Below are 23,286 nucleotides of genomic sequence, written 5' to 3' on the forward strand. Positions count from 1 at the left end.
AGGTTGAGAAGGAGACAGTGGAAACCCCCTTCCCATCTTCTCTGGCGCTGGTTCTTAGCCTCCCCAGCCTGTCACTCCACTCCAGAAGAATCTGGATTCGCAGCAGCGCCTCAGCAACCCAAACTAACCGCCCTGAGGAGCCTCGCCAGATGGGGGAGGAGGGAAGAAGTGCGCTGGGCGCAGTCGGGCTTCCTGCTCTGTGTGCTGAGATCACTTTCGGTTTTCTTTTCTGGAAAACTGACGCGGCGCGGCCTGGGCACCGGGATTTCCCGACTGGACCCGGAAGGCATCTCCAGGCAGGGTCCAGGATCTCCTTAAATGATCCCTGGTCTCGTCAGGGAACCTGGGTGACAGCCCGCCCGCCATCCAGGTGCGTTCTGCTCTTGGGCTCCACAGCGCTGAACTCTTCATTCTTGGGGATGGGCTTTTATCTGCTGGACCTTAGGGGTCCCCAGGCTCTCCCTTGGTAAACAAGTGTTTTCCAGAGATGCGGGGAGGGTGCCTAGGACCTAGGATAAGGGGGATGGAGGAGAGTGCAGTTCCTCTTCTAAAAGTTAAAGGCTGTTGGGGATAGTGTCCTGTGCGTGCTCCCGAGGCTGGATCCTGGTGGGCAGTGCCTTCCCACAGGCATTTGCCTAAATCTGCAACTAATGAGAAAGAAAAAGTGAGGAGCGTCCTTACTTCTCTGTAGTATGTCATGAGATTTGTTTTTGTTGTTGTTGGTATATTCATGTTCGTTTCCTTGGAATACATTCCTGTGCGTGACAAATGGATTCGTATTTTAGGGCTCTTGACAGTGATTACCAAATGAGGCACGGAACACTTGAGCTGGTTTACCTTTCTACCATCATCAGGGATGGTCGCTACTGTTTTCTCTGTAGGTCACTTTGACATGAATATGCACTGTCAAGCCGTTCCCACTTTTCTGGCTCCTCCCACTTAATTAATTTTAATGCATTTTTGTGTATGCAGCTTAATTTGATTGCTCACATTTGGGCTTTGTCTTTCCTACTGGGTGTCTGCCTTTTCCTAATTTATCAGTAAGACCCCTTAACATAATAAAAACCCAAATGCAGGGATCTGTGAGATGCAGTATCTTTTTTTTTTTTTTTTCCTGTTTTTACTTCAAGAGTTTCACTATGCATCTCTGGCTGTCCTGGAACTTACTAAGTAGACCAGGCCAGGCCCAAGCTCACAGAGATTATGAGTCATTTTTTCAGGCTTGAGATACAGCATCTTGTACAGTGAGAAACAAAATATTAGCGTCAGACTCTGCCGTGCCATTGGTTTCCTCGGGCTTGGTTACTTATCCCCTTTGGGGTCTGGTTTTCATCCTCTGGAAACCGTGGTATGTGATGAATGAGAATGCTGTCATTGTCTCAGTCTGAATGCTTCTATAGAGTAAGTCATCCTAAACAGAGCCCAGAGAATGTGTCCATTCTGGTCCCCCAACACACACACACACACACACACACACACACACACACACACACACACACACACACACGCACGCATGCACGCACACATACAGGCACACACACATACACACACATGCACGCACACACGCATGCATACACACACACACGCACACATGCACGCACACATACAGGCACACACACATACACACACATGCACGCACACACGCATGCATACACACACACACACGCACACATGCACGCACACATACAGGCACACACACACACATACACACACACACACACACGCACGCACGCACGCACGTACGCACGCACGCACGTGACTTTAGTCAACAACTTTCTCTCCTACCTGTCCTCAGCTGCCAGGATTTCCTCAGGACTGAGGACTGCCAATAGCTCATACAATACTGCTGTGAGTTCTCCTCCTCCTCCTCCTCCTCCTCCTCCTCCTCCTCCTCCTTCTTCTTCTTCTTCTTTCCCTCCTCCTCCTCCTCCTCCTCCTCCGCCTCCTCCTCCTCATGCTGCTGCTGGTTCTCCTTGTCCTTCTCCCTCTTTCCTCAAATTTTCTCCTGCCAAAGATAAGGAATTTAGAAATTAGTAGAAATGAACAGGACTGCTTAATTTGCCACTGGGATTAAATTCCTGGAAATACACACTAATTACAGTTTACTATTCTATTTAACAAAAGATGAAAGGAGGGAATCATTGTGTGCTTTGTGTTTAAAAAGAAAAACTTTAATAGGGCACTTACTAAAGATGCCCAAGGGCTCAATCCTCAGTATTGTCGTACAACAACAAAAGCGCCCCCTAGAGGATAGCAACTGTCACAACACTTTGCCAAGACTGTCACCTGGAAGTTTTCATCCTTTTTCAACTGACTGGTTGTTTTCTCACACTCTGGGAGTGGTGGATTTTTATGAACATCCTACAGGTGTGGGGAAAGGCACAGGTCTGTCCTGAAGAATGAAATGGCTTCATAAATCCAAACAGTGACATCACTTTAACCAATCCTATTTTTCACATCCTTCCTGATTTTGTGTTGCCTGTTTGTGTCAAAATGTGTTATTTTTCAGTGTCTGAATGTTATCAGGTTTCTAGCTCCCCACTTTTGGTGATCCCTTTTCTCATGAGCGTTGCCACTAGATGGACTAGGCTGAAGTGTGGGTGATCTGTTCCAACCCTGCTCCATGTAGCTAACTGCAGACCAGCAACCAGACAGTCAGGATTTGATACCTACTCTGCCTCTTCCACACTGTATAATCTAGCATGAGGGTTATCCCACCTCTGTCTGCATTCGAGTTCTCCACGGTTACATAGTTGTAATGACAGTGACTATCGTGCAATACTTTGTGAACTCAGTATTACCTATGAAATCCTCAGAACAAAGGCTAGACATAGGAACCACTCGGTGAATAATGGATATTTTCAAAATCCCTTTCAGGATGGTGGTACACTATTGTCTGACCCTCAGCCACTGTGGTTACTAGGCACTGCCTTTGTGTGCTGTATCTACAGGTCTTTAAGCCAGACTTGGGTCTGTAGACTGCTAAGGGATGCTTGAGGACTAGGGTGTCTTCAAGTGCCCATTGCAACAAGAGCAAGTCCCCATGCTCCTGGTAGCCTTTGCCTCTGTCTCCTCAGCCTGCCTCTTTCCCTAGGATGATCTCTATGTCCAAGGCCTTGGAAGAGGCGCTTCTCCAGCACTTCACGTACACAAAGCTGGACATTGCCTATGCCATCAACAAGCCGTTCCCCTTCTTCGAAGCCCTCCGGGACAACTCCTTCATCACTGAGAAAATGTACACGGTGAGGCTTGGGGACCCTTCATTCCCCCAATAAGTATGCTCCACTATTGAGATCTAGGACCACAACTGACCAGGGTTTCTAGAACATGGAAGACCCAACTTGACTGTGATCATTATTGCAGCAGGGAGATGGTTGGGAGAAAGGGTGTCATGGGGCTGTATTAGTGACAGGGCATATTGTAGGTGTTACCATAGAAAAGGACCACAAATCAGAATTCAGAAGTTGGAGGCCAGAAGACCCAAATTGAGGTATTGATGAATTGACTTTTTCTAGAAGCTCAGAAATGGATCCATTTCTGGCCTCTAGCTTCTGGTGGCAGCAAGCAGCTTCGGGACTTGTAGGCTAGCCCTTCACTGTGGTCTCTTCCAATCTCTGCATCGTCTTCTCTTCCTTCCTCTGATGGGGCCACCTGTGTTTAGGGACTGCTCTGATCCAGGATAGTCTCAGCATCCTCAGCTACATCTGCAAAGACCCTTCTCCAAAGAAGTTCCCACTCTCGAGCCCCAAAGAATGTATCTTGTTTGGCATGAGGATGCTGCTCAACCCAGCACAGGCATTATCCTAATGTATAAGAACATGGGCCATGCTAAAAATAATTACATGTTTCTGTGGTGTGGGTATATGACTGAGAGTGTGTTGTACACATGTGCCATGGTACATGTGTGGAGGCCTGAGGATAACTCGTGGGAGCTGATTCTCTCATTCTGCCACGTGGCTCCCAGGGATTGAACTCAGCAGATGCTTTCACCTGATGTATCATCTCACAGGCTCCCCAGTTCATTATAATGTAAGGCAGGCCCTGGAGGACACGGCTGTGTGTACAGACTTGGTGAGCTTTATGCAATTTTGGTATTTTTAAGTAGTTTTGAATTCTGGGTTCAGGAAAATTACAGCAGCGGCTCTCACAGCTTCAGCTCCTTCATCAGATGATAGCCCACGCTGTGTTGCTCAGGAGGGTACCCACCAATCCGTCTAAGATTCCCGTGTTTTCCTTTACAACCCTGTTCTCAGTTGTGATGGGCTCTACTGAATTTCTGGTTAGGGTTGGATGCCCTCCTCTTCCACCTGAGCAGAGCCTCTACCGAGGCAGTGCCCTCACCTGGGCAGTGCCCTCACCTGGGCATCCCCACCAGGGCAAGACCCCCATATGTCCCCTCATCATGTCCATCTGGTGGTGAGTACCCAAGGACTAGCTCACCAAGCCTGGAAGACACTCACTGGAAGATTTTTGCAATCAGTCCTCCCCTCCTGTGTCTTCTGTTTTGAGGATTCAACGCTACATTTTATATTGTTTCCTCTTAAATTAAAAAAATATTAAATCTTATTGTTTTGTTTTGTGAGACAGGGTTTCTCTGTGTAGCCCTGGCTGTTCTGGACCTCACCTTGTAGACCAGGCTGGCCTCAAATAGAAAACATTAGAGATCTGACTGCCAGTCTACCTGGGATTAAAGGCATACGTCACCAAGCCTGACTTCTTACTTTTTTTTACTTACAGTCATTTATTTGTTTGGGGGCGGAGGTGGGCGAGTGCACCATGTGCAGCTGGGGTTCTCTCCTTCTGCCCTCTGGATCCTGGGAATCAGACTTGTGTCACCAGCCTTCATGGCCAGCACCTACTCACGTAGCCATCCTTAGCAGCCCAAAAGCAGCTTTCTCACAGCTTAGAAAAGCACAGACACAGAGCTCTCAGCTCAGCAAAGAATCGCTCACACTAATCCTTGCTCCGCTCTTTGAAGGAATCTCGGCAAGCCTGTCAAAATCTGGTCCCTCTATCCAAAGTGGTGCACAATGTTCTCACCAGTCTGGAGCGGACTTTCGATGTGTCACTGCTCCTGACGCTGTTCAGCCAGGTCAACCTACGCGAATACCCCAGCCTGGTGGCAATTTTCAGAAGCTTCAAAAACGGTAATGTGGTTTCTCTAATACATTTTACGTGTACAGTGCTGCTACGCTAAAACCCTAGGTTTATCTCCAGTGTGGGAATATTCATTCCAATGCCTGCTTTTTGTGTGTAAAGGTAAATCACACTCACAAAAGCCCCTTCCTCCGGGATCCTGCCCCATTTGAGTTCCTGTCCTGACTTCCTTCAGTGATGAAAAGCAATGCTGAAGTGTAAGCCTAGTAAACCCTTTCCTCTCCGGCTTGATTTTTGGTCATGATGTTCTGTTACAGCAATAGAAATCCTAACTAAGACACCTCTCACTCTCTGAATGTTGTGCAGATGGTGAGCTCCGTGTTAATTCCCATCAACTGCAAGAAAAAGGTTCTCTGATGAGGATTCAGTGGTGCACTGATCTGTGGATGTATTAGGGTTCTCTAGAGGAACAGAAGTGATAGGGTGAATCTATATAAAGGAAGAGGGTTTATTAGAATGGTTTACAGGCTGTTGTCCAGCTAGTCCAACAATGGCAGTCCCACCAACGGAATGTCCAAGAATCCAGTAGTTGTTCAGTACAGGATACCAGCTGGGTATCTCAACTGGTCTTCAGTATGCACTGGAATCCCAAAGAAGTAGTCTCTAATGCCAATGAAGGAATGGACTTGCCAGCAAGAACAAGAAGGCAAAGAGAGCAAGCTTCCTTCTTCCATGTTCTTTATAGAAGCTGCCAGCAGAAGGGGTGTCCCAGACTGAAGGTGGATCTTCCCACCTCAAAAACTCTAGGTTTGAGGTGGGGCTTCCCCCTTCACATGATACAAGGTGGTTGGTCACTCCCATAATGTTTGTGCCGCTCCTGCTCCAGCGAGTATGGTAAACCACAGTACTGTAGCTCACTGTTGTAGTCACAGCATCCCTAGCTGGGTGAGACTGATGCATAGACCCTTCTCCAGCACTATGGAAACTGGTCAGTGGGGATGAAGCTTCTAGCTGAGCACCATCTTGATTTCTCCATTTTAGATGACATAAGTATATGGTTCGTTCAGCAGTAGGGTCTTACCAGCAGGTCATAGAGAGTAACCAATAGCATTGGCAATGGCCTATAGTGTTTGGTGACCAGGGAACCTCTGGCATGCCCTTGGCCAATGAGTTTTATTTGGTAGCATGCAGTATCTTAACAGGGCATTGTCTCCCCATTATATGGTAACTTCATTTAAATTCCATTTATATATGTGTATGTTTTAGGGAGCTTCCACAGTAGTAGGTTTCTAGATGGCCAACTCACTTTTGGTATCAGTGACTAAACTTATCCAAATGAAATAAAAATCAAAAGCAACCACAAATGGACACTGTGATGAGGAACCTTTTCTGTGCATCTGGGGGAAGTCAGTAACTCTTCCTCCTGTGCTGTGGGTAAAATAGGTGCACTTAGCAATTCTATTTGCCAGATGTCTTCTGAATCTCCAGGGTCATGACGTGTGCTCATTTGCTAATTCCAGTCGTTACTGCCTATGAAGGGAATAAGAGAACTGCTCAGTCCCTACTCCAAGTCCCAACTGACCTAGCAGAAGGGCACTCCTTCCGGACTCTGCTGCCGTCGACCCAACCATCTCTACCAAGTCGTCTGTCCTCTGCACCAAGAGTCTTTGAGCCTGGAGCAGCCTCACAGCAAATCACTGAGATCCTGGATGAGCAGCCCAGCCCTTCTCACACAGCTGCGCCTCCCCCTGGCTTCATTCAGAAAGGAAAGACCACTCTAGGCAAGAAACAGATATCTCTCCTTCAACAGATCTCTCTCACTAGGAATGCTTGCTCCCTGCCACTTAGAGCCCCCAATTGCTGCCTGCTGTTCATCTGTTCCTTTCTCTGCACCCACCTACCCACACACAACCCTTTCTAAGAAAATCACAAGCATTGCCAGTGGCCAGGGAGACTCAGATCCCAGAAACACCTTCTTCCTACACCTGGACACCCCAACCTCTGGCCTTGCTTGACCTTGGTACTTCACATTCTCTGACCTTTTCGGGCAATGGTTCTTAACCTTCATAATGGTGTGACCCTTTAATACAGTTCCTCCTGTTGTGGTCATGCTCAATCATAAAATTGTTTTCATCGCTACTTCATATCTGTAATTTTGCTACTGTAACAAATTATAAATTTGGAGATGGAGGTTTGGCAAAGGGATGGAAATCCACGGGTTGAGAACTGTTACTTTAGGCCATTCACTCTCCTCCTCATAGCCAGTTCTGTAATCCATGGTTTTCCTTCCTCCTTACAGCTACAACTGATAAGGAAGAAGACTCGGAAAGGATGCCCAGCACTTCCCCTGACACCATGCAAAGTAATACTAACTGGGCTGTGGAGGGAGAGTGTACACATGCCAAATGGAAGGCTGTGGTTGGAACCTCAGGAGAAATAGATAGGCATGAGAATAGATGGGGAGAGAAGAAGTGGGGGGCTTGCCACAGACTCACACTGCAAAGGAAACCTTCAAAAATGTGTGTCTGGGGGTGTAGCTCAGTGGAGGATCACTCACCTCGAGGATGAACCCCACTTCTTGTTCCAAATTGACACATAGACTTATAGTGGTGATTCTCCCCTGACTACAGAAGCCTTTGAGTTTCAGCCTTATTCATTCCTTTTTTATTTCATAGTGTGTTAAGAGTAGAGCCCAGGGCTTCTTGCATGCTGGACAAACACTAACCAACACCCCAATCTTCCTTATTTATTCTTAGATGGATTAGATTTCAAGACATATGTTATTAGGATTATTAGAAAGTATTATAAGAATTTTAAAGGTCTGTTGGACCTAATTTAGCTTCCAGACTTACGTCACTTGCCTTCCTCAAACCATCATTAGTATTATAATAAAGTTTAGTTACATTTACTGTAGCAGGATGTGTTACTGACCTTGCCAAAGATACATTATTATGGATTCCTTGCTCTCCAGGACTGAGAATAAAGGAGTCCTGTTTGAACTCAGTGACATTTCTTCTACTCCTCGGATACATGCCACTCAAATACATTTAACATAATCAGAAAGCTAAAGACAATCAGAAGGTTTCATCTTCCACTTTTAAAAAAAAAGAGTAAATACTGTTATTAAACTAATGAGTTGCTAATTAAGAGTAAGTGACTGTTAGCTGTTGTCTCTATCCTATTTTACCCAGGCCACTTGTGTTCCTCGCTGGGTAGTTAGAATCACATTTGTTCTCTTTATCACTCTGGTCCCTACTTGCTCATCCTGAAAGCTTCAATTCTTTTTTCTTCCCTCTGCTCAGAGTCCTCCAGGGATCCCCCGAGAAATGATAAAGATGACTCTCTAGAGATATCCCCCAATCCCTCGGGCTCCATGCCAGGTAATCTTCCTTGGCCTTAGTATACATCCTTTTCTGGGCATTCTCACTATCCACTCCCCTCCCTGACAGCCATATCTGGTAACTCAAGATCTCCCTTCCTCCTTCAGTGGTCAAGGACAACTTAACATCCAAGGCTAAGGAGGAAGAAGACTCAGGAGGGCAGCCTCCCGGTACCCTTGGCTCTGTGCAAGGTAATTCTGGTTAAGACTGACTTAACTCTTAGTAGTTTTGATTGAGATAGTTTAAACTTACCTCTGCTTGGGTGCTTAGGGAGGCAGGAGACCTGTGCTCCTGAAGGGAGGGAGAGTTGGGGAGGGCAAGGAGGCAGGACTGGAAAGGGAGACATGGAGGATCCAATCACAGAGGTCAGAAAGTCCCTGCTAGACTCTAAAATGCATAAGGTATTAGCAAACAGAGAAGATTCATAAGCCACAAGGGACTGTGGTGGCCTCCAGGAGAGAAGAGGGCAAGGCAGGGCTGGACTGTGTAACCATGTCGCTGTGATGAAGTCACGGCAATAAGCAAGGCTCAAAATGGCCCTAACAAAATGCTAGACAGACAACCAAAAACCTGTGTGTCCCCAGTAGTGGGTGATGCAACTAGTGTGGCTAGTCTTGTCGTCACCCTGACTGTGGGAACAGTCCCTCGATGCTAGTCAATTTTACATAGTATGGAATACTAAGGATTTATGTTATTAAAATGATATGAAAAGAAATTACTTCAAAAGTCTGTAGACAATTTACAATGTGCCTCAGCTACCTGACCTTAAAGAAGCCAGAACTGAAGACAATTTTCATAGTGTTGGGTAAACAACGGACAGCCTTAAGGAGATGAACCACTGTAACGGTTTCAAGTCCCTCTGTTTTTCTTACTGCATCAAAGTTAGCAGAATTTCAAAATATATTTGCTGTTAGCAGATGCATAGGTAACAACAAGGTGGTCAGGGTTGGGGAGGTGACTGAGTGGCTAAAATCATGGGCTGCTCTTCCAGAGGACCTGAGTTCAATTCCAGCGCCTACATGGTAGCTCATAACCACCTGTAACTCCAGCCCCAAAGGATCTGTCGCCCTCTTCTGGCCTTTGTAGGCACCAGACACATATGCAGGCAAAACATCATACACACAAAAAAAATTAAAAAATAATAACAAGGTTGGATGAAGACAAAACCCTGTGAGTTGTCAGATCCCTGCCTTCACTCCCTACCATTCGAGTTCTACTGATTTCCCTTCGAATTTTCTCTTCAGTGCATTCTGAGCTCTGAGACGGGTTCTTTTTCTTTTGCTAGCAGTAAAAGATGAGCCTCCTGCACCAAATGACCTGCAGATGCCCCAGGAAGCACCCAGCACACCTGCCAACAAGAAAGGTATAGACATCCTTTCCTGGAGATGCTTTCTGTTCTTCCAGCTGACTCATCCTAGCACCTACGACGCAACCAGTTCCCGCAACTGCTGTGTTTCCGCAACCTCTTTTCATTCCACCTTCCTCAAAGGGCTGAGAAGATGATGGGTAACAAGCCCATACTTAGTCATATTGAACCAAGCATCCCTCAGAATGACAAGAATCCACAACTGCTTAGCGTGTCTTTAACCACAGTTGCTCTCCCAGGAGGACACTGCTTCCTGGTAGGTCACATTTAGGCAACTTCTGCCATCCTTCATTTGGACCTCATAGTGGCAAGCAGGTTGGATGTCCACCTGGCTACCTACTTCCTGTCTCGCTCTTGCTCTCACAGCTTCTTTTCTGAGGTGCCACCATTCAATTAGAAGGTGTGCTGTTATTGGCCCAGCAAGATGACTCATTGGTTAGAGGTGCCTGCCACCAAGCCTGATGATCTGAATTTGATCCCTGAAACCCGTAAGGTGGGGAAACAGAACCAACTCATTCAAGTTGTCTCTTGACCTCCACATGTGTACGATGGCACATGTGCCCAACCCCCCACTGCCAGTAAATGTAATAATAGTAGTAATGATAACAATAGTAATAATAGTAAACACCGTGACCTCTCTGACATAATCATCCATCGGCTTTCCCATTGCTGCCTGGAAACCTCCCAAGCCTACTTTTCTCTCACCTCAGATCCTGCCATGGTCCTGGGTGCCTTCAAGGCATCATGGGTAGCAGGCAACCTACCCAGTATTCCAGCTGCTCAAGTTTTTATCTCCTCACATCTGGTGATTTTTTTCCTTCACAGATTCTTGGTTCCTCATGCCCAAAAGCCATCTATAGGCTGTAATGTTATTCGAGCGTGGTTAATTCCCCAGTAACTAATACAAAAATTCTCATTTTAACACTTATCTTTGAAGTTTGCGCCTTCTAGTTCAATCTCTGATCTCTCCTTTCCAGCTAACCCTCTGAAAGGTTAGGGGTGAGCTTGGAAAGGTGTTCAGGGTTAAGACACACATGTATACACACATGCACATGCACACACAAGTACACACACATAAATATATATATACACATGCACACACAGGGACACATGCACATAAATACAAATGCATATACACATGCACACACAATTAATGAACAAAATATAATTTAATTTTTTAAATAAAAACCATTAACAAATCTATGTTTGTGACTATAAAAGACTTTGTATCCTTTCTTCTTAGCAAAAAGAAAGAAAAGATGCATCTGGTCAACTCCCAAAAGAAGACATCAGAAGAAAAGACCCCCACAAGGTGAGATGGGGAGGCTGGTGTAGGCTTCTGGGGGGCTGTAGATCTGGTGAAGGGTGGAGTTTGCTCTGAACTCACTGAGAAGGCACAGCAGGAGCACTGTCTGGGCAGTGTGGTGATCTAGTTTTAAATTTCACCAGACCAGTTTTGCTACTGAGTAACTGAACTGGAGCATTCTGGAACCCTTCTGTTCTGATGGCAGGTTACAGTCCAAGGTGAAGGACGGAGAGTGCCAGGTTTTCTCTTTATATTCATGAGGATGACAGCCATCCTTCTGAACTAAAGGGAGAGTAAAACAACTCAGCTACTTTGAGATAAAAAGGAAAAGAGCCTGGGTCCTAGCCCTGAGAGGCAGAGTCTTAGGGTTTCTATTGCTGTGAAGAGACACCATGACCGAGCCAACTCTTACAAAGGAAAACATTTAATAGGGTGGCTTACATTTCCAGAGATTTAGTCCATTATCATCATGACACAACACGGTGGCCTGCAGGCAGACATGGTGCTGGAGAAGTAGCTGGGAATCCCTACATCTTGCTATGCAGGCAACAGAAACTGGTCTGAGATGCTGGGCATGGTTTGAGCATATATGAAACCTCAAAGTCCATCCCCACAGTGACACACTTCCTCCAACATGTCCATACTTACTCCAAAACAGCCAACCCTCCTAATAGTATCCCTTTGTGGGTTATTTTCTTTCAAACCACCACGGGGACAAACCCCAGAAGAGTAGAACTCTGGAGAGGCATCCTGTGCTAGTACACTGTGGCTGTCCTTGAGGGTGTCAGCTTCCAATATCCTAGCAATGTGTCCTCCCTCTCCTCAGTGAAGCCCACTGATCTACCAGCCCTGACACCGCAGAGCCTCGGGGCCCCAGTGACACTCCTGAGAGATACCTTCATGGCAGGCACTATGCCTGTCCCTTCTGTGCTTCTGTACACTTTACCCATAAGAGGTGCCTGGTGGCCTTTGGATGATGTCTGTTCTGCACATGGGTGCTACATGGAAGGCCCTCCCTCCCCACCTGAGGAATCCCAGGGCTTTGCCATTCTGCTCTGATGGGACCACCTCATGGTTCAGCAGTCTTAGAAACAGGAAGAAGAAAGCAACATATCCCCCCCAAATCCTCCCATATTTGTCTGGTTAGTTCTTCCAGAGCAATCAATAAAAACAAAGAGAGGCACGAAGAAGGGGCCGCAATGGAGGGGGTGGGGGGTGGGTAGGGTCTGGAAAGGAGGGTAGGATGGGTAGGGAAGTCCGTGAAAGAAGGAAAAGGCTCACTGGGTGTTGTAATTTTTAAAAGCGTCAAGTCAGAGAAAGATGCCATGGACAGAGCTTGGATGGAGGGTTTTTTTTTTATTGAGGGGGAGTGAATGGGAAAGGGGGGAGGGAAGAAGAGAGACAGGCCTCTGGAGACAGGAGTGGAAGAAGAGAAGAGAGAGGAGAGAGGGGGTGGAGACAGAGAGACAGGCAGAAAAGCAGAGAAAGAGAACAAGAAAGAAAAATGGGATGTGGGCAGGGCCCTTATAAAAAAAAGGGAATTAGTGGCTGCAGCTGAGGGTGTATCCTGGCAGAACCCCAAGGACAGGCCAGTACAGATGCCTGATTACTAACACTGAGGATCTCCATTCATGAGTCTCTCTTGGCCCAGGGGTGACCTCACCAGGACATGGAGTCCAAGGGAAGCTCAAAGTGGTGGGTCAGAGGACTCCGTGGAAGAGTGATTCAACCAGGACCCAGGAGGCAAGGACTAAGTGTGCTCAGACATCCAGATCACAGGGTAAGGCTGAGGATGGGACCTGCCATTGGAAAGGCTCAGTATGGCAGGGTCTCTTAGAGCTGGCACAGGGGTGGGGAGGTACATGAACTCAATATTAGGAGAGGGAAGTTCAGATAATGAGGATGGGGTGTGAGAGTGGCATAGAAGCAATGATCTACTGTGGCTCTGGAGGAGTTTTTGTTAGACATAGCCACAGGTCATAAGGTCATAGGCACAGGCCATAAGGTCATAGCCACAGGTCATAAAGTCATAGCCACAGGCCATAAAGTCATAGCCACAGGCCATAGGGTCATAGTCACAGGTCACCTCAGCTGAGACCTAAGTCAGAGGGTCTCAACCCTTCAGATTTTACAACCTTAAAGATTACTAAGAACTTCCGAAGGTCTGGGTCTATGTTGTTTGGGTCTGCCTATTTATACATTATTCAGAGCTAAAACTAGTAATTTAAAAATCTTTAGAGTGAAATAATTTGTTTGGTCATATAACTCTGTATAAAAATAAATTTCTGAGCCAGGCAATGGTGGCTCACACCTTTAATCCCAGCACTCGGGGAGACAGAGGCAGGAGAATCTCTGGGTTTGAGGCCAGTCTGGTCTACAGAGAGAGTTTCTGGACAGAAACACTGTCTGGAAAAACAACAACAACAAAAATATTTTTGAAGCAAAAACAAAATTAGAAGATTGGTGTCAGTCTATGTTCTTACAGACCTTGGTAATGTCAGGCTTCATGAGAGACAGATTCTTATAGTTATTCCTGAATTCAATATTATGAGTGGCTGTGGCTGAGAACAGGGGAAATCTAGCCTCATAGAGACATGGAGTTGGAAGGGTTGGGTAACCTGACAATAATCTGTTAAGGTATCTTTGGGCACTCATCTCTAACACTACGTAAACAACCATACAATGGTAGTTTCTTCAAGATTTATTTTATTTTTAATTATGAGGAGGGTATATAAACATGCACATAGACACAAGTGAAGGCCAGAACCATCAGATGCCCTGGAAGTAGAGTTGCAGAGGGTACTTGGACTTGAACTCTAGTCCTCTGTAAGAGCAGCACATGCTCTTAGCCAGCCCTAGCGCAGTCACTCTTAGTGGTTAGCAGCAGGGTAGGCTCTGATTTCATATCCGTGTCACTGTAGTTCTATTACAATAAAATATAATATGCCAGCCGAGTGTGGTAGCCCATGCCTTTAATCCCAGCACTTGGGAGACAGAGACAAGTAGATGTCTTAAAGGTTAATCTCTTGGAAGTCAGCCTGGTCTATATATTGAGTTCCAGGCCAGTCAGAGCTACATAGTAAGACCCATACATATGCCCCAAAAGCAAACAAAAAGTGTTGGCCATCTTACTCCTTTCGGGGACAGTTTTGTTTGGTTTTGTTGTTGTTGTTTAATGTAACCCTAGCTGGCCTAGAACTCACTATGTAGACTAGCCTGGCCTCAAACTCACAGAGAAACACCTGCCTCTGCCTACCAAGTACCAGGATTGAAGCGTGTGCTACCACACCTGGCTCCCTTCTTACATCTCCAATCTTACTCATGTAAGATTTTATACTGTCTCAGACATTTGGAACGTGCTGAGCTATATAGTGAGCCAGTGACACAGGCACATACACATTCTTCTCGGGACAACAGGAATTTTGAGATGAGAAAGAAGTATTTTATATTTACTTCCCACCTTCCCACCCACGGGAGGCGGTGACCTGTCGACCGATGTCCTCAGCTATGAAGGCCCTTCCAGGGTCAGGAGACTCCTCATGGAGCTTTTACATGCAAGGGAGTCTATCTTTCTTCTTCTCCTCCTCTTCCTTCTTCTTCTCTAGAGATCAGCAATGGGGCTTCAGAAACAAATGGAAGGAGGAGGCCTCAAAGGATGCTCAGCCTATCACCAAAAGCCACAAGAGGTAATGGATGCAAAGGATGAGGCGCTGTGGGTCTCAGAATGCAGCCAGTGTCCCTCCCTCCCTCCCTCCCTCCCTCCCTCCCTCCCTCCCTCCCTCCCTCCCTCCCTCTCTCCTTCCCTCCCTCCCTCCCTCTCTCTCTCTGTCACATACACACACACACACATACAAACCAAGACAAATCCCATCTTCCTACCCCATCTCTACTCCGCACTCTTAGAAATTATCTTAAATAAATATCGCCTCCATTATCTGTCCAGACGCAGGGGCATAGGTCTCTGGATGACAAGTTCCCAGGAAACCCTGTAGCTTTCCCTCCTGGATCTTTCAGAGTTGTGACTGGTTGTCTGTGTACCTCCTGTGTACTCTGAGTAGCACATGAGATCGGGGAGTGAATCAGTCTTGCTTTACCTCTGGGCTCTTTCAGAGTTGTGACTGGTTGTCTGTGTACTGTGAGTAACACGTAAAATCGGGGAGTGGATCAATCTTGCTTTCTGCTCCTCTGTGCCTCTGTTTATACTTAATTAACAAATCAGAACAAAAAGGAGTCTGCCCCAATGGGGATGCTATATCTGGGTCCATGCTGCCCTCTACTGGAATATGCTTGTACTGAGTCTACAGTGGATTATTTATCCGGGAACTTCTGCAGAGGCCTGGACAAGATAAGTAGATACATTGACAAAGTACTTGCCCTTCATGTAGTCATTTGGTCGTCAAGATTGGACTCAATTAAAAGCTAAAAGACTCAAATGAGCTAAAAATCCACCTAAAGGCTTCTGAATGCTTTGTTCTTTACAATGAAAGAGCAAGTGAACAGTCCCAAATGCCTCTTAATTCTTTTTATGAAACACTCAAGGAACCCAGACCATGCTGAGCTGTTTAAAAATGATACTCTTATTTATTCTTTCAAAACGTCATCGTGTATGTCACGTGCTTTGTTCGTGCCCACCTCCTGTTCCCTCCTACAGCTTTCCCTGACCCCCAGACCCGGCTCCCCCTCCCATCTTCAATGTGCTGGGTGTGGGACCAGCCACTGGAGCGTGGGCAACCTAATAGTAGCCACGAGCACCCTGTCAGCTGCCAGCGGCTCCTGCTGAGGCATGTTAGATGACAGCAAGCACTCTCTGGCACGTCTGCATCCCGGGGCCAGCTCCCTGACACATGTCACTGACCAAGTCTTCTTACCCGAGCCTCGGCCCCATCTGTTAAATGGGTTACCCTTGCCTTCCGGCTTGTGAGGATGAAGGATGCAATTCTTGGTGTTCTTTTTTATCATTTTTTATTTTAATTTTAAATAGCTTGTTTTACATGTCAATCCCAGTTCCCTCTCCCTCCCCTCTTCCCGCACTCCCCTTCCCCCCCTCCCTCCCACCCTATTGCCAAATCCTTCCACATAGGGGATATCTAGAGTCTGTCATTTTACTCTTGGTAGGGTCAAGGCACTCCCCTAAGAGTCCAGGCTGAGAGAGCATCTCTCTTTGTGCTATAGGCACATGAAGACAGTTTGTATACCAGGGATAGACACTGATCCACAGCTCAGGGCCCCATAGGTTGCCCAGGCCTTCTCGCTGACACTCACATTTGGGGGGTCCAGATCAGTCCCATGCTGGCCTCCCCACTGTCGGTCTGGGGTCCAAGAGCACTCCCCTGTTCAGATCAGCTGTCTCTGCTGGTTTTGCCAGCCCATTCTTTGCCAATTTGCTCATCACTCCTCTCTCTCTGTCACTGGGTTCCTTGGGTTCAGTTCAGTGATTAGTTGTGTGTTTGCCTCTGCTTCCATCAGTCACAGGATGAAGGCTCCCGGATGGTTATAGACATCAAGTTCATTATCAGGAATGGGCATTTGAGGTGGTCCCTCCACTGTTGCTTAGCTTGCCAATTGATGTTATACCTTTGGATCACTCGAGGTCACGCTGGTGCCTGATCTGTCTTCGATCCTATGATTCCCTCTTCCCCCTATTCTACCCCCACCCCCTCAACTTCCTGTTCCCCCATGACCAACTCCCTTCCTCTTTACCCCCTCTATTCTTCCCGGGTCCCACTCCCTCCCACCCCTCGCCGTGTTCCCCATCCATTCAAAGGATCTTGTCTCCATCCTCTTCTCTTGGGTACTATGCATATATGCATATCTTTTAGGTTCTTTCCTGTTTCCCAGACTCTCTATCTGTGGAAGTGCAGACTGGCACTATCCTGATCCATATCTAAAATCCATATATGAGTGAGTACATACCATGTTTGTCTTTTTGCGACTGGGTTACCTCACTCAGGATGGTTTCTTCCAGTGCTATCCATTTCCCTGCGAATTTCAAGATTCCATTGTTTTTTTTCTGCTGAGTAATACTCCATTGTGTAAATGTACCACATTTTCTCTATCCACTCTTCAGTTGAGGGGCATCTAGGTTGCTTCCAGGTTCTGGCTATTACAAACAATGCTGCTATGAACATAGTGGAGCAGATGCCCTTGTTGTATGAACCTGCCTCATTTGGATAAATGCCTAAGAGTGGAATTGTTGGGTCTAGTGGTAGATTAATTCCCATTTTCCTGAGGAATCTCCATACTGATTTCCAAAGAGGCTGTATGAGTCGGCATTCCCACCAGCAGTGGAGGAGTGTTCCTCTCTCTCCACATCCTCTCCAGCATAAATTGTCTTCGGTGTTTTTGATTCTAGCCATTCTGACAGGAGTAAGATGGTATCTCAGAGTTGTTTTGATTTGCATTTCCCTGATGGCTAAGGATGTTGAGCACTTTCTTAAGTGTCTCTTGGCCATTTTAGCCTCCTCTACTGAGAATTCTCTATTTAGCTCTGTACCCCACCTTTCAAGTGGATCCTTTGGTGTTTTGGAGACTTGTTTCTTGAGTTCTTTGTAAATTTTGGAGATTAGCCCTCTGTCAGATGTAGGGTTAGTGAATATCTTTTCCCATTCTGTGGTCTGCCTTTTTGTCTTTTTGACTGTGTCCTTTGCCTTACAGAAGCTTTTTAGTTTCAGAAGGTCCCATTTGTTAATTGTTGATCTCAGTGCCTGTGCCACTGGTGTTATGTTTAGGAAGTGGTCTCCTGTACCAACTCGTTGAAGAGTATCTCCCACTTTCTCTTCTAAAAGTTTCAGTGTGGCTGGATGTATGTTGAGATCTTTGATCCATTTGGACTTAAGTTTTGTACAAGGCGATAAACATGGATCTATCTGCAGTCTTCTGCATACCAGTACCCAGTTATGCCAGCACCATTTGTAATTCTTGGTGTTCTTGATCCGCCTGTGACTTCTGCAGCCACGCGTCGCCCTCACTCAGGCCCTTGGTCCACAGGTCACAAAGTGTGCCGATCTTCCCTGGACAGTTCATCTTCTCAGGTGTAGCCATTACTTTGTGTTTCTCCTTGTGTTCTGGAAGCCTCCAGCAGCTGGTCTTGGGGTCGCTAATTGGGTTTTTATTTTCCAGCCCATTACTCCTCCCCTTCCCTATCAGGCTCCCTTCACAGAGGTTCAATACTTCAGGAAATTGTTTTTCTCTTTAATTGCTCCCTTGCAGACCCCTGCTTGTTTGCTCACACTAACGAGGCTCTAACCCAGCTGCAGCAGCTCCCTTACAATGGGGCTGGCTGATGCTGAAGGCCACACAGGCCTTCCCTCGGGTTCCATCACTCAAGGCCTTTTGCTGAAACCGGCAAACGAGGCTAAGCCAAACTCAGCACCACTGAGAAGTCCCCAGCAAACTGCCCTTAGGGGTAGGGTACAAGGCTTTAGAAGTCCTCCAACTAAAGGCCCATCACATTTGAAGTATGAGGGGTGCTTGCAACAGGTGAGGGGCGATGCTTATGGCCCGACCCCGTACTCTAGCTTTATGCTCACAGCACCCCCAAGCCCCCACTGCCCCTTGATCTGTTGCAAGCATATTCAGGACATCTGTCTTCTTTAGAGCTATACTTACCACAGGGAATTAGCAAAGATGTTTCCATGGAGACAGAGGACCGTGGAATATCCCATACTGTGCTAACCTGCCCCCCCCACCTGAAGGAGTTTATAATAGTAATTGGGGGTTACCTGTAACTCTGCTTCCCACTCAAATTAAGACCTGACTGCTGCGGTCTCCCACTCAAACTGGTTAACACCACTGCAACATCAGTGGTCCTTCTTGGAAAGTGCAGAGCCAAGATTCTGCCTCTGACCAGGTCTGCCGCTGGCTCTAGATTCTCATCCACTGTATACGTTTGAGAGGAGCCCAGAGACGGAAGTGGGCGGCCACTTCACACCTTTGGGCGGCCACTTCACACCTTTATCCGCATGCTAGCCTGGATGCCAGTCTGGCTCCTCCAAGCTGAACATCCTTTGGAGTCCTTTGGGATATCCATGCCCTCAGTTCCCAGGAGCCTCTTCTCCCACAGTGTGGCTCTCCAGGCTGCATCTCTCCGAAGTAATTAACGGTAATTAGCATCTTCACATCAACACTATTCTTTTCCCTATAATGGGAAAGGAAATAGACAGTTTTATTCTTTTACTCTTTTACTACGCATTAGAGGAGAGAGAGAGAGAGTTAGCCCAATGCTGTTATCTTACTGTTAACCTCTAACTCAACACCGAAGTTTACTGCACTTTCCTCTGTCCCCAGGAGACAGCCCTGCATGAATTCTCCCCAGGAGAGCTAGGTTGGATGGGGAAGGAAGCAGGAACTATCAACAGCTATTTTTAAACTCAATTTCACAATTGTTTCTCTTGAATCTGAACCTGAGAAGCCTGTTCTGTGGTTCAGAGCTGCCAGGTCTCTCCAGGTGCAATTGGCACAGTCATCCAGAATCACCCAGAGTTAGGTTTTTTGTTTGTTTTTTATTGTTTTTCGGTTTGCACAGGGACCCTATAAAGTGTAAAGTGGCAGCAGGTGACATAATCTCTCAGTCCTGGCCACCTCACTTATCCAAGTCTGTTTGTTTTCACACTTCCAGGGAAGTCCAATGATGACACTGTGGATTTTCTCTCTCCTACTCTTCCTGTGACCTGTGGTGAGGCCAAAGGGATTTTGTTCAAGGAGAAAATGAAGCAAGGTGAGTGCCTGCTCTTCTGATGCCCTGGTACCTGGAGGACCAGTGGGCTGGATGGGAAAAGAGTACCCTTTGTGTAATTCATCAGGAAACAGACCCTGCTGGCCAGGCTGCAAGGGAAAAACAAAAACAAAAAGGCTTTCCAGGAAGGGGTTTCCGGACTTTTCCATAGGTATATCTGGAAACCACGTGAGTCATCTATTGGCCCTGTGAGAGGGACGTCTGTGCCCTCGCTATGAGTCACAGAAAATACAGATTCTGCCCCACCCCCTCATGTACTGTAGGGTCTATGGTTCCCTGAATCTGAGAGAGGAGCCCAGATTTCCCTGCCTCTGCTTCCACCACTAACAAATCCTCTGGAAAGGTGAAAAGTCAGAATGGAGAAACTCAAAGGTTTGTGTAAATTCACAGAGGATCCAGGTGGGTCCTGTAATGGCTTGTCTTTTTCTTCCAGGACCCTCAGTAAAATGCATTCAGAATGAGGCAGGGGATTGGCTCACCCCAAAGGAATTTTTAATTGAAGGAAAAAGGGCCCAGTCAAGAGACTGGAAGAAAGTTATACGGTGCAAGGCGAAGACCTTAAGATTCCTGGAGCAGGTATTGTAATGGCTAAGGGTGGTGGGTTCAAGTCCTGGACGAGTGAGCAGAAGTTCAGTAGCAAAAAAAGTGAACCAATTCCCATTGTGACTCAACAGCATGACTTACAAAGAGGTTGTTAAGTGACCAAGTTAGAAACACAGATGTGCAAGATGAAGACCTTAAGCACAAGTAAAATGGGTGGAGAATTTTAATGAAGGCCAAGTTTTTTGTGCTCAAGTGAGATTTAAGAACCTTGGCCTTTTCTATAGGCTGCCATTCCCTTTCCTCATCACAGTATTATTTTTATCAATGGGTATTGATTTGCATTGCAACCTTTTAGGGGTATGTGATACAGAAACACATAACAAACATCCTGGAAATACTGAGAAATGGAAGGAAAACCAGTGGATATAATTCTGATTAAGAAGAGCACACCAATGTTATCCAATATTAGTGGTCAGTTCTGAAAACACTCAAGTAACATTATACACATCAAGCTGGTTATATTCAGGATTGCATACATAATACACACATATATATATACACACATGTATGCATATAACAATTTAAAAAGACATCATGAATTCAAAAGAGTGCAGGGAGGAATGTATGGGAGGGATTTGGAGGGAGGAAAAGGAAGGGAGGAAATGAAGTGATTGTATTATAGTCTCAAAGACAAAAGAAAAAAAAACCAGAATGAACTATAGATCTATCCAAAGAAAATCTAACCCTCTTCCTCTTCCTGGTGATACCCGTAAACAGAAGCTTTTCTGTATGTGTTTATTCCTATCACTATTTCCCATGTAAGAATTTAAAACTTTAAATAAAAAGAATTGGAAAGAAAAAAAAAAAAAGAACCTTGGCCTAGTGGGTTTGGGTAGGTAGGTTGGTTGAAACTAGAGCCAACCAAAGAAGCCCACCCTGGCCCTGAAACCAGAGCCAGTGAAAGAAACACAGCTTGGCCTGTTTGCCCTACATTGGCAGGAAATTAACTCTAGGCAAAGAATTCCCTGTGTCCCCATCTGCTAAGTCTTTACAGAAGACCCAGTTCATGTGGACCCTGAGACATATTCAGCCACCTCAAATGTGGCAGTCTCTCCTCCCCCCCCCACCCCCGAGCACACACACCTTTGTGGCACTCTCTTTCTAGCCTGTAACAGTTGCAGAAGGCATGAGCTGTGACTCCTGAGCGGAGCTTCCCAATAATACTGAAACCATTATCACGGCGGGGAAAGCGGGGGAGGGCACATGGTAAACGTGCTTGCAAGCCTTGCAACCTGAGTTAAACCCCCAGAACCCAAGCAAATGTGGAAGGGGAGAACCAAATGCTCTCGGTGTCCTCCGACCTCCACGTGTGCACTGGGACACGTGCTCACTCCCATAATGAAGCCTTTTTTTTTTCCTAAATAAACTTCAAACATTTCAGGGATGGATGTGTAAGGATTTTACCTGGAGGGGAAGAATGGAAAGAGAAAATGAGGAGAGGACTGAGAAAGGAGAGCTTGGGTCTTGGGTTTAAGTAAAGGGGAAAATGATTTTAGCACTAAGGGGAATTTAGAAGAGAAAGCAGTTAGGCCCTAACCCTTAGAGGAAGAAGCCCATTTCTGTTCCCACACTGTGGGCTTCCTAGTCTTGATATCTAGGTATAGGTATTTCCTAAAAGAGGGGACATGGAGACCCACAAAGGAGCAGCTTCCAGAATAACCTTACTTGTCAACTTTCTTCCGTTCAGGAAGGACTTTTGCTCTGCACCTCCAACAGTAACCTCAAGAAAAGGGTGGCTAGCTGATGAACTCCTGACACATACTCAACTCTCGGTGTCTGACCTTCACCTCCGAGCCCCTGAGTGTCCCAGCTCTGAAGCCCTTCCTGTTTGGGCTGGTCCAGCGCTGGGTACATGCTCACGATGCCTCTTTTGACAGCTGATGTGCAATGGAAACTTGCCTGAATCCTGGAAATGAAAAACGAAGCTGTTGGTGTCTGTGTGCCTTAGAAAATGGTCTTGATATTAGGATGCATACAAACTAAAGGTGCCAGAAGAGAAGGCTTTAGTGCAAGAAGCAAATATGATACCAAGTATTGTTCAATGCCACATGCTTATTGTGTATAGCATGGACAGATGTCTAGTACAGTGATTCAAGTGAGCTTTGTCTACAGTGCCTTCCTCCCCTGGGCAAATGGTAATCACCTGCCAGCTGCGCTAACCTGTCTCCAGGTCAGAGTCCTCCACCTCAGTCTCATCTATGAGCTCCTTTCAGATGAGGCCTTCCAGCAGAGGTGATGACACTGTATCTCCTTGCCTGGGAGACTGACCTGACCCTTGACCAATTTCCTACAAAGCTTAAAGCAAAGAACCCCCAGTGTCACTTATAATATAAACCATCCTTTTTCATGTTGATGGAAAGACACTGTGATTAAGGATGCTTAGTGTGCAGTTGCTATCAAATTCTACTGATACTACAAAATATATTGATACAGGTACTGGGTAAACTTTTAAAACGCATACAGGAAGTACTATGGTCCCTACCAAAGCCTATGTTGAAATTGAATCTCTGTTGTGAGTTAGTAAGAGAGATGCTTAATCCACTTATGGCTGTTTCTCAGCCTGTGGGTTGTGACCTCTTTGAATGTCAAACAACCCTTTCTCATGGGTCATCTAAAACCATCAGGAATATCAGATGTTTACATTACAATTCACAACAGTAGCAAAATTACAGTTATGAAGTGACAACAAAAATAATTTTGTGGTTGGCAGTCACCACAGCATGAGGAACTGTATTACAGGGTTGTGGCATTAGGAAGGTTGAGAACCACCAGCTTACGGTATCTGGAGGTAACTGAGGAA

At 46.2% G+C, this 23,286-nt stretch overlaps 1 protein-coding gene across 2 annotated transcripts; it reads left to right on the plus strand.

Annotated features, from left to right (window-relative positions):
* The first annotated feature begins 209 nt into the window (after positions 1-209).
* Positions 210-22,585, plus strand: Sp110 (SP110 nuclear body protein). 2 transcript variants are annotated; one of them, XM_040753150.1, is made up of 14 exons: positions 210-370; positions 3,095-3,242; positions 4,979-5,147; positions 6,618-6,878; positions 7,397-7,459; positions 8,400-8,477; positions 8,585-8,668; positions 9,766-9,840; positions 11,087-11,155; positions 12,801-12,929; positions 14,755-14,835; positions 19,767-19,865; positions 20,317-20,459; positions 22,174-22,585. In XM_040753150.1, exons 2-14 carry the CDS (start codon positions 3,096-3,098, stop codon positions 22,228-22,230), a joined length of 1,455 nt encoding a protein of 484 aa, XP_040609084.1. In that variant the 5' UTR covers positions 210-370; position 3,095; the 3' UTR covers positions 22,231-22,585. The 2 variants fall into 2 exon arrangements, with proteins under 2 accessions (XP_040609084.1, XP_040609083.1); XM_040753149.1 differs by having other exon boundaries at positions 211-370; positions 9,763-9,840.
* Positions 22,586-23,286: the final 701 nt, after the last annotated feature.

This window comes from Mesocricetus auratus, unplaced genomic scaffold (assembly GCF_017639785.1).
Source record: "Mesocricetus auratus isolate SY011 unplaced genomic scaffold, BCM_Maur_2.0 Super-Scaffold_100010, whole genome shotgun sequence".
Classification (NCBI taxonomy): Eukaryota; Metazoa; Chordata; class Mammalia; order Rodentia; family Cricetidae; genus Mesocricetus; species Mesocricetus auratus.